At 40.4% G+C, this 17,677-nt stretch overlaps 1 protein-coding gene across 41 annotated transcripts in view; it reads left to right on the top strand.

Annotated features, from left to right (window-relative positions):
• CELF2 (CUGBP Elav-like family member 2) overlaps nucleotides 1-17,677 on the top strand; it is a 448,556-nt gene that overhangs the window by 167,556 nt on the left and 263,323 nt on the right. For all 41 annotated transcript variants that reach the window (XM_083183415.1, XM_083183416.1, XM_083183444.1 and 38 more), the window contains one exon: nucleotides 16,660-16,856. In XM_083183415.1, coding sequence (XP_083039541.1) covers nucleotides 16,660-16,856 — 197 coding nt within the window. The remainder of the gene's footprint in view (nucleotides 1-16,659; nucleotides 16,857-17,677) is intronic.

Genomic DNA, 17,677 nt, shown 5'->3' on the forward strand with positions numbered 1-17,677 from the left:
ATTGTTGAATGTAACTTTTCACCTTCAGCTGAAGTATTAGGATTTTACTTTCATGAACTGAACCAAAGTTACATGAAAAAAACCTGGATTGTGTCCAAAACTAAATTAATCCAAAATTAATTTGATTTTGAAAGCCTCCATCTGGCTGTGTTTGGGCAAGGCAGATATATAAATAAGCTATGGTACTTATTCTTTATTCTACCATTTACTAATGCCTTTATGGACCTGTGATGCTTGTTTATTTGAATAGATGATTGCTGAAAATAACACCGTTAACTGAGGTTGCATGATATATTATGACAACATTTGAAACAAGCTCATTTAAAAATGGGGGGTACATTTTTGAGTACTTGAAAAGGCTTATGGTATGTGTGCATGGTGCTATTTTGGCTACGATTTTGACGATATAGTTAAAATAGCAAAGTAAGTTAGCCAATATTGCACAGTAGTTAGGAGGCTTGCAATACCGATGTGTGGCCCCGCGGCGTCGGTGTCGCAAAAGAAAATAGACTGTGCAGGCAAATCTATTTTCACTATGTTGTCTGTAGAATGGTAAGTGCAGTGCTATACATTAATTTCCCTCAGGCGGGCTGAGGGCAGGCACTTTACAGATTGCCTCTGATTATCTGATGCCAAGCAAGTCATTCAGGAAGATAAAAGCATGGCATGCATATTATTTATAAGGCTTTGATTCTGTTGGGGGGGAAATAAACTTGTCATTGATTGGCCATGCTTTCTTTTCTATCATCGGGGTGCACAAGCAATTTCAGTCACCATGGTCTCCAAAATGTTCGAGCTTCACAGTGTATAAGCCTAGAATGTGGGTTGAGCTTATTTACTGATTCATGGAGACCCTATATAAGGATATAACTAGCATTTAGCATTTAATGTATATTGCTTATTAGTTCTTAGTGAAACATATGTAGCTAATTTCTGCTTGATATGAAGGTGTTTTAATAATATTTGATTAGTGAAACCCAAGTAGCTCACTCTATTAAATCATCAGTACAAATTAATATTTTTAATGGTTTTTAGTAACTTGACCATTACTAGTTTTGCAAATCTTCATATGTAAAATATGGAAAGGGTGTGTTTATGTGTGTGTGTGTGTGTGTGTGTGTGTGTGTGTAAGTAACTAAATGTTGTTATCATCACATGCAAATGAAATTCGAGCAACCCAAACTTTTCAATGTCAAACCTCACTTGTTCATTGGTACACCCATCTCCATACCAATATAGTCTAGGCCAGCGGTAGCCAACTACGGTCCTCGAGAGCTACCAACAGTTCACATTTTCCAGACAACCTAGCTGCTGCAAAGGTGCACTCATTACTCGCTGACACATTTTCAAAGATCCACAGGTGGAGCTAATTAGCTCACTTGTGATTCTGTGAGGAGATCTGTAAAGCATTAACTGTTGGTAGCTCTCGAGTATTTCTGTGTACAATTCATTAGTACAGGTCTAGTGGGTAGTGTTGCTTGTAGACCTGTTTAAAATATGTGTTTATTTTAGACATCAAAGTTTATTTTATTAGGGGGATAACTGGTTTGTTCAAATGTACTTTCAAATATATTAATCCACCTGTTTTATTTCCATAAAAATGTTCTATGCACATAATTGCTAGGCAGAAAAGGTCATATTTTAGTCTGTGCTGAAGGGCTGCTGTGCATCAGGCATAATGCTGCCATGGGCTGTATTTATAGTGACAGGCAATTAAAAGCTATATATTGAGCAGTGACATAAAGAGGTGATCTAGACAGAATAGCTGAAATTCTAGAAATCCAAAATAGCATTTTCTATTCATTATTTTTCAGCAAAGAAATAAGTAAATAATTGTCTTATATGTCTGAGGGTTAAAGTACATTATGATGAGGCACTGAGAAAATAATGGTTCTGCCATGATGCATAGGATCTTGGCTGATCAGGATGCATGACCGCTCCTACTTTATGCACTCTCTTGCAGGTGCTAGAGTTTGTTGTGTACACTGACAGTATTCTAAACAAATTCAACATTAGGATTCAAGTACATTTATTGTCGGAAAATGGCACAGTTATAACTATGTAATTAACACATACAGTATGTCAAGTGGCACGTCATAAATACTGTCCTGATGTCTCATGTAAAGTATAGAATGAAGAAATACTTGCTAATAACATTGTTTAAGGGGATGGCCCTGACGTTTTATGATAATATCCCTATATACATGTGTATTTCCATTTGTACCAGCGGCGGTTCCAAAAATGCCATAGGCATGTCCTATGTCCTGAAAAAAAAAACACAATAATGCTCCCAAATCCCCTACCACTGTGCGTCACAAGAACTGTGTCATGTATTTCGACACACAGTCTCCCGACCCACAGATGGAGAAGGGGAAAAGGAATCACTAGATCGGGCGCACAATGAACTCAAGAACAGGTGTCATGGGTGTTACCCTATGAATGTGCTAAGATGTCTGCCAGGCGCATAGGGGTGGCCCAATGAATGGGCTTTACCTTATTAATAGTCTAAGATGACAGCCAGACTGCTGGGTGGGGCTCAATGAATGTGCTAATGTCTTACATTTATTTTGCTTAATGAGATTCCATTTTGTATAGGACCATTTTATTGGTGTTAAGATTTAATAAGAATATGCCATATTCATTTCATTTGTAGAACCACATTAATTAAAAGATAAATCCTGAGCTTACAGAATGCAAACTGCTTTGTAGTTGGGGCCTCGGAGGGTTTCGGTTTTAAACACCTTTGATATCTTCAGCCCGCAATCCACCTTTAAGTTACAATTTTAGCAGTACTGTAAATGCCATTCCATTATCATTTGAAAAGCATTTTTAACCGCAATATATAATAATGTAGTGCTGGAATTGGAGTGTCAAATAAAACACACTGCTAGTTAGCAGCATACTTTCCTTAGCCATTAGCTGTATTGTTATAGCATACTCCGTGCTCCATATATCATTAGGACATGGCAGGCTATTGTTCCATAATGCCAGGCCCTGAACACAAAAGATGATTTCTGAATTGTAGTTGAACATCCAGTTGCCATTGGGCAACGATTCAGACAGTAAAACATGGATAAGGCTTGGAACAATGTTAGCTGTATCCAAATACTCACCCCTAATTTGGAAACGGCTCAAGAGTCGTCTTTGGCAGAACATTGCCTGTCATTTCTTATTGAAACAGAGCTTTTACAGATACAAAAATGAATGTGTTTTGTTTTTCCGATTACCCTGACATACAGGAAGGGATTTTTGGGATGTTTGTACGGACCACAACCTTGCTCTTGTTGGCCCTAATGATAACTGATGCTTTGGAGTAAACAAAAGCAGCAATGTTTATACAATTTATAATCTCTCAATTTAAACTCTAAATTATTGGTTTTTAGCAGAGAGCATTGTAAAGCAGCTCAATGCCAAATAACACCAATTCAGTGGTGTCCAAAGGATGTGTAAGCTATATGGACTTCAGAAAATGAAGTAAAACATTGTGAAATTAAAAAATCCTGCACAAGGAATGACTTTATACTACAACAGCGTGAAATAAATATGTTCACCATAAACACTGTGCATTTTATATTTGTTGGGTAATGAAATGATATATTGACCATCATGAGAAACATCATTGCTTATTTTACAAGGCAGGGAGATACCCAACCCTATGCTCTACTTCTCCTTACCTCTTGGTTGTATTGTGTTTAAAGTTAGTCTATATACAACACTGCAGACACAATTCCGCACCCATTACATAAAGATTTGCCCTCATATTACACTCTACAGTAGAAAATTTTACATTTATACTAATTTTAATATGTATCATTATTATATAACCACCACACACCCAATGAGCATTACTAGTCCTGTTTGTGAAAAGACCTGTCTGTGTCACCAATTTGGCTAGAGCTATGTTGTTAGAGCTGTTTCAATCTCAGGTCATTATCTCACTCACGGCGGGATGTACTAAAGGGAAACTGCGGTAAAACGGGGGTTTTACCGCATTTTCCTATCTACAGCTACCCATCTGCCCCGTCTTCGCCTGGCAGGGTATCGCCACCCTCTGGGTGGCGATACCCTATAGAAGCCTATGGGCTTCTATCGCCGTCTGCACGCCCCCCCTCCCATCCTCCTTTGATCTCCTCCTCCCCCAGCAGGTGTCACAGACGGGAGGACATCCGGCTGCAGTCGGAGGAGGAGACGCAGGAGGACACTGGCAGCACACCACATCACAGGTATCGCGGGGGTCTCCGTCACCGCAACCCGATGCTAGCCGCATATGTTAGTACATATGCGGTAGCATCGCGGCGGCTGGCAGGCGAAGGGCGGCGATGTATATTAATACATCCCACCCTCAAAACTCAATAAATAAAACATCGATAAGGGAGGAGAGTGAGCCAGAGGAGAAGTGGCCCATGGCAGCCAATCAGCTGCTCGGCATAATTTTATATCATAACAATTATAAATCTTAAATGCAGAATTTTTTTAATTTTTTTTTATTGTTTACCATTTTAGTGTGCCGCATCCCCTCGCATTGCTCATTTTGCTCGCCGTGCTTTGGGCACGGTGCCACATTGCGCTCAGCATGCTATTATATTCTCCCTCTATGCCCACTGGGATGGTTATGTATGACCAAGTCGCTTTAAAATAGTTCTTATGAAAAACTTATGTTTACCTTTTCCATGTCGATCATTTGACCTTGTAGACCTAATACATGTCGAACTTTTTCATGTGTTCACCTTCTGTCTGTGGACCACTAGTCATTGACTGTTGACCTAGAAACTGACAAATTAATGAGCGCATACCTACTGCATTGTCCAGAATTCATTTTGTTATTTCATCTCTAGTGCAGTAACTCTGTCATCCAGTGGTGCTGCCATGGCAACACCAGTTATACTTCCGATGCTACCCATGTAGAGCAACATGTACAAAGTTTACCAGGCAACTTTCAGTTCCCAATCCCCCCCTGGGAGTGCATGAAGGGGGAGAGCCAGTGCCAGATTTCCCACTAGGCACTTGCCTAAGGATGGCACCTGCTGAGGGGGCAGGGCAGCTTCCTTCCCTGCATGATGCAGGAAGAGGTACAGCTGGAACTGGTCAATGCATGGGATCTAAAAGCAGTGTGAGGTTACAATTCTCACTAAAGGAGGGGAGGCTCATTACATTCTATACTAAGGGGACACATTATATTCTATACTATAAAGAGGCACAATCTATTCTATGGGGGGGGGGACACGAAGACAAAAATATTATTATTTTGTTGGGTGTTGTGGGGGGGGGAGGTCTAATAATGTTGTGCCTAGGGGTGGGCAGACTCCTAAATCCGCCTATGGGGAGAGCATGTGGAAGCGGGAGTAAAGCAAATTTAACAAGGAGTGAGGCAAAGGTTGAATAAATGTCAGACCTTACAATATTTTGAAAACTCTGTATGGCAGTATTCTGTTAATTTGCATGTATATTACAGAACAGTATTGGTAGGCAAATCACCACACACACACACACACACGCACATGCATACACACATTGTTATTATATTGTTAAATTGGAGTGTTGCCAAAAGTTAATGTATTGTCATAAGTGTTTTTGGCTGAAAACCTCATCAGCAACACGCATTAAAGAACTGTCTTCAATGCAGACTTCAAAATGCTGATCAGTGTAACGTTCTTATCTTGAACTTCTCTGAAAGATCTTTTGAAATCCCAGTGATGTTGCAAGTTGAAATACTCTTCATAGCAGTAAATAATTCTATTTTTATTTATAAAACAGCACTAGGAACTATAAACACTACTTTTAAGTCCATCTTAAACTCGCCACCAGTGATTACTGTTGGATGCATGTTTCAAACCCTTTTATTGCCATCTGTCACATCATCTGATTTCACATGTTCAGCCTAAATTGTTCTACTTCTCATTTTTAAAACCACAAGTGTAACTGCAGCAAAACAAATGATTTATTTGAAACGAAAACATGCTTTCGGAAATGAATGTTTACAGTCTGAATTACTGTATGACGCTGTTGTTAAAATGTATATGTGTGTGTGTGCATGTGTGTGTGTGTATGTGTGTGTACAAAATAGAATATGCTGCCTTATTTGTTCATTTACCCAAATTGCTTCAAATAAATATAATCTTTATCAGTAATGCATTAAGTAAGCAGTCATTCAGAGTCTTAATCTGTGTCCACAGGCTCATATTCAATAAAAAACACGATTATACCCTGTCAGTGATTAAGATGAAGTGTTGGGTCACTTACAGGTCCAGGAAGCTAAATTGGGCTATGAGTCAAGCCTGCCACTCACATGAAGGCACTCAAGCATACCCTGTACAGGGTTTCACTTTGTTTCTCTCCCATAAATAAGCATCTCTTCCTTGACATTAATTGCCATATGATTGGGTCTTCATGGCATCTGTGGAAAGCAGTATTTTCTGAGCAAATATATAAATTTGCACAGTATTTAATTTATTTAATAACCTATCCTTACATCAGGAACGATATTACATATTTCACTGTCAGCCTGCTCTGCTTATTCTGTTCATCGATATGATAAATAGCAGATGGTGAAAGATTAGCGTTTAGTGCACGTGTGTATAAGAGCAACACAAATATGACACACACAATGTGTTTCTCGCAACATATAATAGAGTTTTACTTCACTAATGTAAGCATGCAAATGGACTATTATTGTTATGTCCTGTTTCCTCTCAACATGGAGATAGAGAGACCTGATAGGACAGGAAACTTAACGGCACTGTGGGGTGGGGGGACTCTTGTGTGAATGGGTTTGCAAGCCGGGTCACACCCAGGATGTAGCCGGGTACAAAATCCCAGGTGCGACCCGGCTTGTAGATGGAAACGGGGTATAAGAATGATAATAGTGTACATGCAATATTATTTGCTTTCATGTATGACTAACATAAATACACTAACAATTATCCCTACTTTAATGAGTAATATCACACCCATCTCCACATGCTTTACACAGTTCCTAGATCAAAACATCTGTTGTACAATGAAGAAACAGATTGTGACCTGCACAGTTTTGCTGTTTTGAGAGGGCACCTCACGTTGTGATGTCGCAAGTTTTCCTTCACAAACTATACAGATGCGCAGGAAAACTTTCAATGTCTGGGTTTCGTTAACTGGCTGATACTTTACGTGCGATGCTCAGCACCACATAGCATACATATTAACATTGCATCATGTGACCTGACCTTATTACAGTGACTTTTTCCAAGTTCCGTTATGTTAATCCATTTTGTATTCACTTCCCTCTTGCCTGCTGTATTCATCCACAACAAATACCGTGAATTAACATTTGATTGTTTATTTTCCCTCTTTTAAAAAACATTTTAACCTAATATGTTGCTGGTTGGAGTATGCGCTCATCACCAAAGTAGGGCCATTTGCCTATTCCTGCCTTTTGTGGACTGTTGTGCATTAAGCTTGTAGAGTAATCTTTACGCTTAAATTAGTAATGACAACATTAAATAACAATCCAAAGATTTCATATCATCCCCTATGAGGATCAATGTGCTTCCTAATTACAATATAGTTAGTGGCATACTGTGTTTGGCAATGGGAATAGAGTGTATGAATCCACCCTGCAAAGTTTACAATATGTGTTTTGCTGCCGTGGGCACAAGTAGATAATGTGACTTGCCCATGTTTACAAGATGCTGAGAGCAGGATTTAAACCAGGCTCCCATAACTCTAGCTCAGCTGCTTCCTTCCATGGCTGTCTGGATGAAACGGGAATGAAAAGAAATGTTTTTGCAAGTTTTGCAATACTGAAAATAGCATGTAAGCTGTAATAGCATGTAAGCAGCATTATATACACAGTACTCTTTCCCATCCCTATGCAATTAAGTTTACATTCTAGTTACGGTAAAAACAAGTGATTTGTTCAACATCAGCTGGCACTGGCAAAATGAACTTGGGTATCCCACAATTCCCTCCATGAGACTATCTTTGCCCCTGACTTGGGCTACATCTCACGTCCTGTGCACTTGAAATGTAGTAATGAAATTTAGCCATATGAGCATACATTTGGGTAACATTTATGTGAATTTAAGCCATTTATTCCTCCAGCCAGTACCATGGAACATTCCTACAACCATTACCATGGAACATTCATCAAGCCATTACCCAACATTTAGAATGATGGACTCAGGACATTTTGCATGAAAAGGAGGCATGTTGGCTGTGTTGTGTTATGTTGTGCATCATTTTAGGACTGTTGGCAGCACATGCTAAGCTGCAGGACTGCATAACTTTAATGTGCTTGGATGCCATGCATTCCCAAACTTTCCGTACCATGAGATACTGCATCTTGCAGAACTGTTATACTACAATAGGATGGTGGGGAGGCAGGGACAGATTTGTCCACAGGGTTACAGAGAAACCCCCGGTTGGCCAAACTGTCTAAGGGCTCAGCCCCTCCTCTAGGGATCAGGTTCCAGACTATGCACTTATACTTATGTTACATTATACTGCTCAGGATTATGGTGTATAGTATGTTCTACAGTGTCTTAATATGGTACATAATCATACATGCACTAGCAGTATTTGCATTCTTAAATGGTTAGCCAAGCCTTTGTAGTGACTGGCCACATCCCCTATAGAGGCTGGCAACGCCACTAAGAATGAGCCTCTACCACTGCATTTCCCCAGTGGGTCCTGTACCATAATGTAAATAAATGATTAAACAAGTTTTTGGCCTCACAATTATATAACTTACCCAACTACAAAAAAAACTACAAATAAATGCTGCTAATGGGGAATATAAATGTAGCGATTTAGGGGCATTTTGTAAGCGATCTCACTAGATTGCTTAGAAAATGCCCGTACATCGCTCCATGTGTATGGGCCATAGGGATTGCGATGTCCGGTGTCACATGTCGCTATCACCTGACGAATAATATCCAGCATGTTGGATAAATCTGTAATTGCCGGTGTCAGGGCCAGTGTTCTCACCGGGGGGTGGGGGTATGATGTGATGCTTCATGGGGGTGAAGATGTGCGGGGGAGGTGTGATTTGATGCTTCAGGGGGGTAAAGATGTGCAGGGGGGGTGATTTGATGCTTCAGGGGGGTAAAGATGTGCAGGGGGCGTGATTTGATGCTTCAGGGGGGTTGATGATCTGCGGGGGGGCGAGGATGCTGCTAGGGGGGGTGATGTGATGCTGCAAGGGGGGAGTGATGATGTGCAGGGGAGGTGATGTGGTGCTGCTGCTGCAGGCCATTTTACACAAGGAAAGGCAGGGCTGACCCAGGTCCAGTGTAAATGGTGCAGACCCTGGTCTGACCCAGGTCGAATTGCTGTGTAAATGGGGTATGAAGCAGGGTCTGACCCTGGAAACACCCGTGTTCAAAGACCAGGGTCCGACCAGGGTTTTTGGTGTAAAAGGGGTATTGATATACTGTAAGTGTAATGATAGGGAACTATATCAGCATTTTGATGAGAAACTTTTATACAGTACTGTATGTTTTGAGTTTCAAACAAAGAAATGCAGAATTGTTAATCACATGGGGCCAAATGCACCAAGCTTCAACAAGCGATAAAGTGGAGAGTGATAAATAACCAGCCAAACAACTCACAACTGCCATTTTTCAAACCCAGTCTGTAACATTACAGGAATAGTGGTGTAACAAGAAATTTTGCACACTCCTGTCAAAAACAATGCTGGCGTCCCCCACCTCCACCCCTTGCATTTAATATAATTTTTTACCTACTGTATATGCCCATTGCCAGGGGTTTCATGCTCGTTTCCAGTGGCTTCTTATTCATTGCCAGTTTTTATTTGCTTGTTATCATTTGGTTACATGTCATGGAGCGATTGTTGAAGGGACATTTTCAGCCGATTCCGTGTGGATGGCCAGACACATTGGAATCTGCAGAGACCATGCACAGTCCCAACTCCCCCAAGCCACCGCTTGGGCTGCAGTGCCATTGTTACACCACTGGTTAGAAGTTGATTGGCTGGTTGTTTATCACTTTCCATTTGATCACTTTTGCAGCTCGGGGCATCTGGCCTTTTTGAGAAAAGTGCCATGTAAATAAAATAGTTATTAATTTGAAATTGAATACAATGATTGGTGAAATCATGTCGGGCAGGATGTGGGGAGATTTTCAGTTTTTTTTGTAATGGGGTTCAGGGATAATATTTACCTGGTATAGCTCCCATATAGAAAGTTGACAGACAGATCCAAGAGTATGGATTAGTATGAGCAACCCTTCTCCTGTAACACTTCTCACCTACCCACTAGCTGCTGTATAGCAGTGTATCAGCACATCTTGGAGGGAGAGAGAGCAGACTGCACCTGCTCAGTGGCAGCAGCGGGCCCTCTGCCTTCCAAAACACAGCAGGGCATGCTAGGCTGGTGAAGACAGTCTCCTCTCTCTCCTGCATGATGTGCCGCTGTGGCCAGTGGAAGTTGGCAGGTGAGAACCGTTACAAGCCAAGTTAAAGCCTTTTAACAGCATTGGCTTTGCAACGTCAAACATGGTACACTTTGAAGTTGTATAGTTAAACAATGTTAAAATGCTTTAAATAACACGTTCTGAGTGCTGAACTACACCAACTGTCTACATCAATAACATTTAACTTTGTCACAGAGTAAAGACCATTAACACATTGTTCAAACATAAAGCTTTCTGTTATGGGGTCCAGGAGTACTTAGTGAGTCACATGATACTGGACTGTGTAACCTTTTAACCCCAGGATATAGCTGACTTGATCTAATAGTGTAGAAGTAATAGTTGGTCCGGTGTTTGATGTATTTTATGAAATATGTAGCTATCACAAGTTTTTGTCAATTTGAAATATATGTAGCACATTTATTTGACTACATGCGCCATTCTTTAGAGCAGTGGTTCTCAAATTTTTCTTCTGCTGTGGCACACTGAAGAATGACATCCATGACACAAAATATTAAAGATCAGTGTCAGTTCCAGATGAAGGGAGCCACACCACCTAGGGTTTTGTGTCTCCTCTCCAGGAGAAGGCCAGAGAGGAGATGCTGCTTGCATCTTCAGGGGCAAATATTGCAATTTGCTGTTCTGATAATAGGGAACAGGGCTAAATGTATCAATATATCCTTAAGGCCCACCTCCTTGCTGACTTAATATTCCTTTTAAACTCTCATCCTGTCCACTGCACTAGGAATTGGGTGGAATAGGTGAGATCTGCCCACTCTTCCGTGGGTGCAAGGGACTGGCCGAAAATATGGGAGTCTGACAACACTTGCGGGAGATGTGCAGCTTCCCGATCCTGGCTCCTCCCTGGTGCAGCAGGAAGCCAGGTGGTAGATGGGACTGTGTTTTAACAAACCTGCATAATATCTACCACAACCACCACCCTGAGGGAGAGCTGGAAACCATGTTCTTGTCCACATGCCTCAGTGATTGGTCAGAGTGCGTGCTGGAGCAGGGAATGTGTCCTGCTGTACCTAGCTTTATTTTTGTTACCCCGCTATCATTGTGCCCCGCTATCATTGTTACTCCTGGTACAAAATCATGACTCACTAATGTGCCCTAACACACAGTTTGGGAACCACTAGCTTAGAGATTCTTATAGAATTGAGACATTCTGCAAGAATTCTTTGCAATGTTCGGGTTTTAGATAGATTTTTAAAGATCCATGGTCTTTGCTGTTCTTCCCTCAGTAATTGGTACTGCAGAATAAAATAAAGTAAGCTGAATGTGGAAATTATTATTTGTTCTCTCCATTATCAGTGAGTCTAATAACCAGTATTCATCTACATAGGAAGCTTGTAAGGACTTTCTCTCTTTTAGCCGATCGATGGTCTCAATAACCTTAACCCCAATGGAAATCTTTGTGATAAACAAAGCTGTAGTCTAGAGATTGTCTAAATTGCCTAGATCTTGTCTAATAAAGAGCAGATCTTATGAAAACAGAGACTACTTGTCCTATTGATTTTCATTTTCTGTTCTGTACCTTATACTGTAGTATATGAAACTTCTCGTGTGTTTAAAGTTCTAACGCATTTATTTCTGTACAAAATGTTCCTTTACCAAAACAAATTCATATTTAAAGCAAGAAAATGTAAGTGAGATTTCAAGCATTAATTTAAAAAAATCTTTGCCATGGTTCTTCTTGTAAATGTCTAAATATGGTCTCATTAGTTCTGCATACTGTGTTATTTAGAGGAGAGTAAGCTTTTACGGGTGGGTATGTGTGACTTATTTTATTTATTTTGGTGAATATATTGCTGTGTGTGTTTAGTGTATTCAGAATGGCTAGTCTTTAGGCTATGTACCATGTACACAGGCCATACCGTGTGGATAGGATCAACCTGTTTTTCTAGGGACAGATGCAGACAACCAGAGGGTAATGTAAATAATAAATACATACTGTAGTAAGAAAAAAATGTACTCCATTCAGTTATTAGTATTTTACACTCAGTCCTCTGTGTTAATCATAACATAGCCACAGGGTGGTCATTACAGGCGGTAGGAGAGTGCGTAGCTGGCAGCTGCTTAAAAATAGCCTTAGGGGTATACTCTATATTTAATATGTTGTACCGTTTTAACAAAAATTATTTTTGGATATAGACCCAAATACTGTATAATTTCTTGTTACAGTATGACTCAAATCATCCAATGTGATCTGCAAGAACAGTCTTAGGGGTTTGTTTACTATGATGGGTTGCCACCTCTCCCGGATTTCCAGGAGTCTCCCGTTTTTGGTGGCAACCCTCAAGGAGGCATTTCCAGTTTCCCAGATTCCGGGATTCTCCATAAATGTCCTTTCAGTATAACGCATTACTTTCTTTGGGATTTGTGTGTGTGTGTGTCCAAACATGGCTAAATACAGCATTATACAGTATATCGGTTAGACTTCCACCTACCTCAGTCCCAGTCCTCATTGTTGACCTTACAGTATGTTTGGAGATTGCAGAGACCAATTCTCAAATCTGTGGTCTAATGTTTAATGATATGGGGTGTAATCTGGGCTAAAGCTTTGAATGAGTAAGGGATAAGTTGGTAATATTATGTATAGTATTATACAGATACAGTATTAACTACTTTTTATACTCATGGCAATTTTATGTCACAGTTTTCTGGTAGAAAAGCCAAGGGCCACTTTTATGCGTTTGCCCTCCTGCACTATGAGCTGGATACGTATATGTTTGGCCAGCATAATTGCTTCTGACTGGTGACTGCTGCTAGGTTGTAATAAACAGTGTGGCTAGAACCTAGGCAGACTCTCAGTAGCACATTTACTAAAGCTTCTAAGAATGAAAAGAGGTAATGTTGCCTATAGCAACCACTCAGTCTGTCTGTCATTTTCTAGGATGCAATACAGAAATGATAGACAAAATCTATTTGGATGCTATGGGCAACATCACCTCTTTGCATTTTTTAGTAAATTGACCCCCCTGTGTCTATAATAAATCATAATCTAGTACATTGGTTATTCATATGCAGGAACAGTTGTATATACTTCATACAGTATATTTGTTAAGAAAGTATAATGATATGCTACTAGTGCAGAACTGGCAATGTCTGTGAACACATGATACAGATAATAGTAGGAGAATATAACTCATCCTTAATGCATGATATAGGAAATCCACATATGGTACTAGGCAACATATTGAGGGATAAAGCTGGTTTAACCTCTTGTAGAGAGACTCTCGGAACAGCTATGCTTGATTATGTACAGTATGTAGGAGTATTTATACAGACCATGGGGCCAGATGCACCAAGCTTTAAATGGTATACGGTCATTAGGTCTACAGCAACTAGGTCGGCAAGCATTGGGTCGACACCACTAGATCAACAGGCAACAAGGTCGACATGGGTTTAGGTCGACATGTCATTAGGTTGACACAAACATTAATTCGACATGGGCAAGGTCGACAGTCAAAAGGTCGACATGGGGTTTTTCCCTTTTTTTTGAGCCGACATGTGCTGACAGGCAGCATTTCATGCCCTACCATCCACTAGGGCGTGGTGGTAGAATAAAATAGTGTGCCGAGCATAGTGAGGCACAGTGCCCGAAGCATCGCAAGCGATGCAAGAGGATGCAGTGCACTTCAAACTGTGTCCATGTCGACAGTGTTGACATTCGGGTCAAAAAAACAGGGAAAACCCCCCACGTCGACTTTTTGACTGTCGACTTTGCCCATGTCGACCTAATGTCCTGTTGACCTAAACCCATGTCGACATTGTCCCACGTCGACCTAGATACATGTCGACCTTGCTGCCTGTCGACCTAGTGGTGTCGACACACTGCTAGTAGACCTAGTTGCTGTAGACCAAATGATCCACACCCCTTTAAACAGTGATGAAGTGGAGAGTGATAAACAACCAGACAATCAGCGCCTAACTACCATGTTACAGACTGGGTTGAAAATGGCAGTTAGGAACTGGTTGGCTGGTAGTTTATTTCTCCAATGTATCACTAATTGAAGATCTGGCCCATAACTGATAACAGAGGCCTCCTTAGTCTTCCTATTTTGCCATCATCATTTTCTATAATAAAAAAATAAATTTTTAGCTTCATAACTTATTGGAAAATTATAAAATTATCATCTCATGACACTAAGGGCCCCATTAAGAGTAAGACATAACCCCTTTAGCACTAACTAAACCTAACTGTCCCTTTTTTACACCCAGCCTGTAACTTAACAGTCATGAGCTGATTGGCCGGTGATACAGTACCAGGCACTTTATCACTTCTCCCTTATCCCAGCTTCATATATTTACCCCTGTATCTCTTATTGCATCAATTGTTATAACAATATGGTTCTTATTGACAACAATGGGCAACCAGCGCAGCCTTTTCAGTTCAGCAAAGCTTTCTATGCACTGTTTTGCCCCCAGCAGGTGAATGTGTATAACGCATTCGCAAGACTGACTGTGGCACATGATACAGAAGCCTCTTCCTGGCAGCGTTAGTTTGCCAGCTGCAGAGCAGAGGACATCAGTAGATGTCAATGTAATTAGTGCTGAATTCCAATTACATATTTGTTAGTAGCCCCCAAATACAATACTTCATAAGCCCCCCTCCCCCCTTTTACAGTATGTCCCTTCACTGTGACCCTTCCACCTGTTTGTCAGAGATAGCTGCCATCAACATCCAAAAGTAGGCAAGTATGATTTAGGATAAGATTTATCAAAGCTTGATGAGAGATTATGGTAACTGCACTTCACAGGCTGTTCTTGAACAGTGCCAGTTTGAAGCTGACTGATTGGTTCTTTATCTTTGTCCAAGCTTTTATAAATCTGTCTATTAATGTGTTCACATAAGTGTTCTCTCTTTATCTCTGTCTTCTTCATCCCCCCCTCCCCCTCTCCCTCTACCACTTGGGTCTATTTAGGTGGAGTTCTATTGAAGATGGGATGTTGCCCATAGCAACCAATTAGAATCGACTTCTTATTTATTTGGCACTTTCTAGAAGATAATAGATAAAATCTGAGTGGTTTCCCATAGCAACATCCCACCTTCAATATAACTCCCATCTTAAAGAAATTAAACCCCTCTGACTCTTTATGTGTCTATATCTCTCTGATTGCCTTTCTCTATTTCGGCATAACTATCTCATTCTTTTTTTTTTCTTTCTGTTCTCTCGTTATCTATACCAAACTTATAGTGTGTACACACAGTACTATTTGCCTTCCGATGTTGACGATATAGTCAACATCGGATCGGAATCGGATGCAGATCGCAAGGGTTAAACCCCTTGCGATCCCGATCCAATCCTGATGCGCGTTCACGTATCGCAAGGCAGAAAGTCTTGTCTGCCTTGACTATATAGTGCAGATCTGCACTATATAGTCAGACTTGTATGCAAATCGGATGTGCCTTGCGATCTGATTCCAATCCGATCTGATCGGATCGTGGATCGTATCTTAAGGCACATCTGACCGTGTGTACACACCATTACGGCAACTGGAAGTACTATATCATGCATACTACAGATCTTCCCAGTATACCTGAAAAATATTTTTTCATTTTATCATGCTGTTTTAAAAAAAATAGTTTAAGACAGCTAAAAGGTTCTCGCACATCACAATTTAAACAGTATTCAGTAAGTGTTCTGCTTTCCTAACTTCTGATTGTGAATTGAAGCCTTTGTTCCATAAACAGTGGGCTAAATTTTTCGAACTCACTCATTCCATGAACAGAGCGAGTGTGGGATCAGATTTGCAGTGTAAAGCCATTTCCAGCATTCTGAGGAACTTTAGACTAATTTAATGCACACATGGAGGCTTCACACAATCTACAGATTCATCACTGGCATCTTGCATTAGTCATCTGACAGATTGCCAAGCGCTTCATACTCTTTTCATACGACTTTATTACCAAAAATCCGCTTTTCTTTTTTTTCCTGCTACAGAAGCAAAAGAAGGCGAATGAATTTTGTTCCTTTAACCTCCAGCAACAGTTTATTGCAATCTAACGTCATGATAAACTATCTGTTTGCTAGATATGCCCAGTTACTGAATTCTAAAATTTGTCCCTGATAACGTGGCATTGCTGTCTCCTCCAGCGCTCATTACAGTCTGATTTGTAAGTCTGAGTCTATAAACATGTAAACTTCAATCATTTATTAAGACTTCCTCAGCAACAGCTGCTGTTTTGTCCTGATATTTGTTGAGCGCTCTGTCAGTACTAATGATGTTTGTGTGCTTTCTTCACAGTAACGGTACAACCAGCAAGATGAATGGAGCTTTGGATCACTCCGATCAGCCAGACCTAGATGCCATTAAGATGTTTGTTGGTCAGATCCCACGTTCGTGGTCAGAAAAAGAACTCAAAGACCTTTTTGAGCCTTACGGAGCTGTCTATCAGATAAATGTCTTACGAGACAGAAGTCAGAATCCGCCCCAAAGTAAAGGTAATGATGAGCGATGTCACTGTTTTCCCAGTTGGAACCAACTGCATATTTAAATGATGTTGATGTAGCCAGAACACAGTGATACTTTATATGATCTAAAGTGAGACACGGGTGACTTTCCAGCTGTTGTTGCAAAACAGCTTGCGGGATGTTCTGTCAATAGTTGGACAACCTCTCTCTATGCAGCTGGCTGGTTTCCCTTCACTGTAAAATATATCCAAGTGCTGGCAGTTTCGATCAGGGCATTAGTTTTGCTACAGTACATGTGCAATTTATTAGTTGTGGTCCTTTCCAAAGTTACAGTTAAGAAACATTAGATAACAAGTAATGTATTGTATACATTTAGATTTGTGTTGTGGAGGCATATTTATTCCAGGTTGTCTCTCATATACAAAATGCTTGGGACCAGAAGTATTTTGAATTTCAGATTTCGCAATGGTCACACGTCTAAACACTTGGATCTGGTTCCTATACACGTCATACACACAGTCAAAAGGTTTTGTGCATGAAACCGTTGAAAGAGTGTGTACATACACAAATTTCATTTGTGTTTCCTTTGCACCTTATACACATAGCCTGAAGATATATTTATACATTTGTAATAATTTTATGTATGAAATACAGTTTGTGTGCATCCATCAGAAATCTAAAGTTTCGCTATCTCAGATGTTTTTGAAATACAGATGTGTTCAACTGTTATCTTAACTTGCTGTGAATTCAGATGTGTCCTACATCCAGCCTCCACATGCTATGCAGCACGAGATGCCTGGAGTGGAAGAGCAGCCAGCTCCCATGAAACGCTAATGTCGGCATCTTTTTTT

Source organism: Crinia signifera, chromosome 4, assembly GCF_055691185.1.
Source record: "Crinia signifera chromosome 4, ASM5569118v1, whole genome shotgun sequence".
Lineage (NCBI taxonomy): Eukaryota > Metazoa > Chordata > Amphibia > Anura > Myobatrachidae > Crinia > Crinia signifera.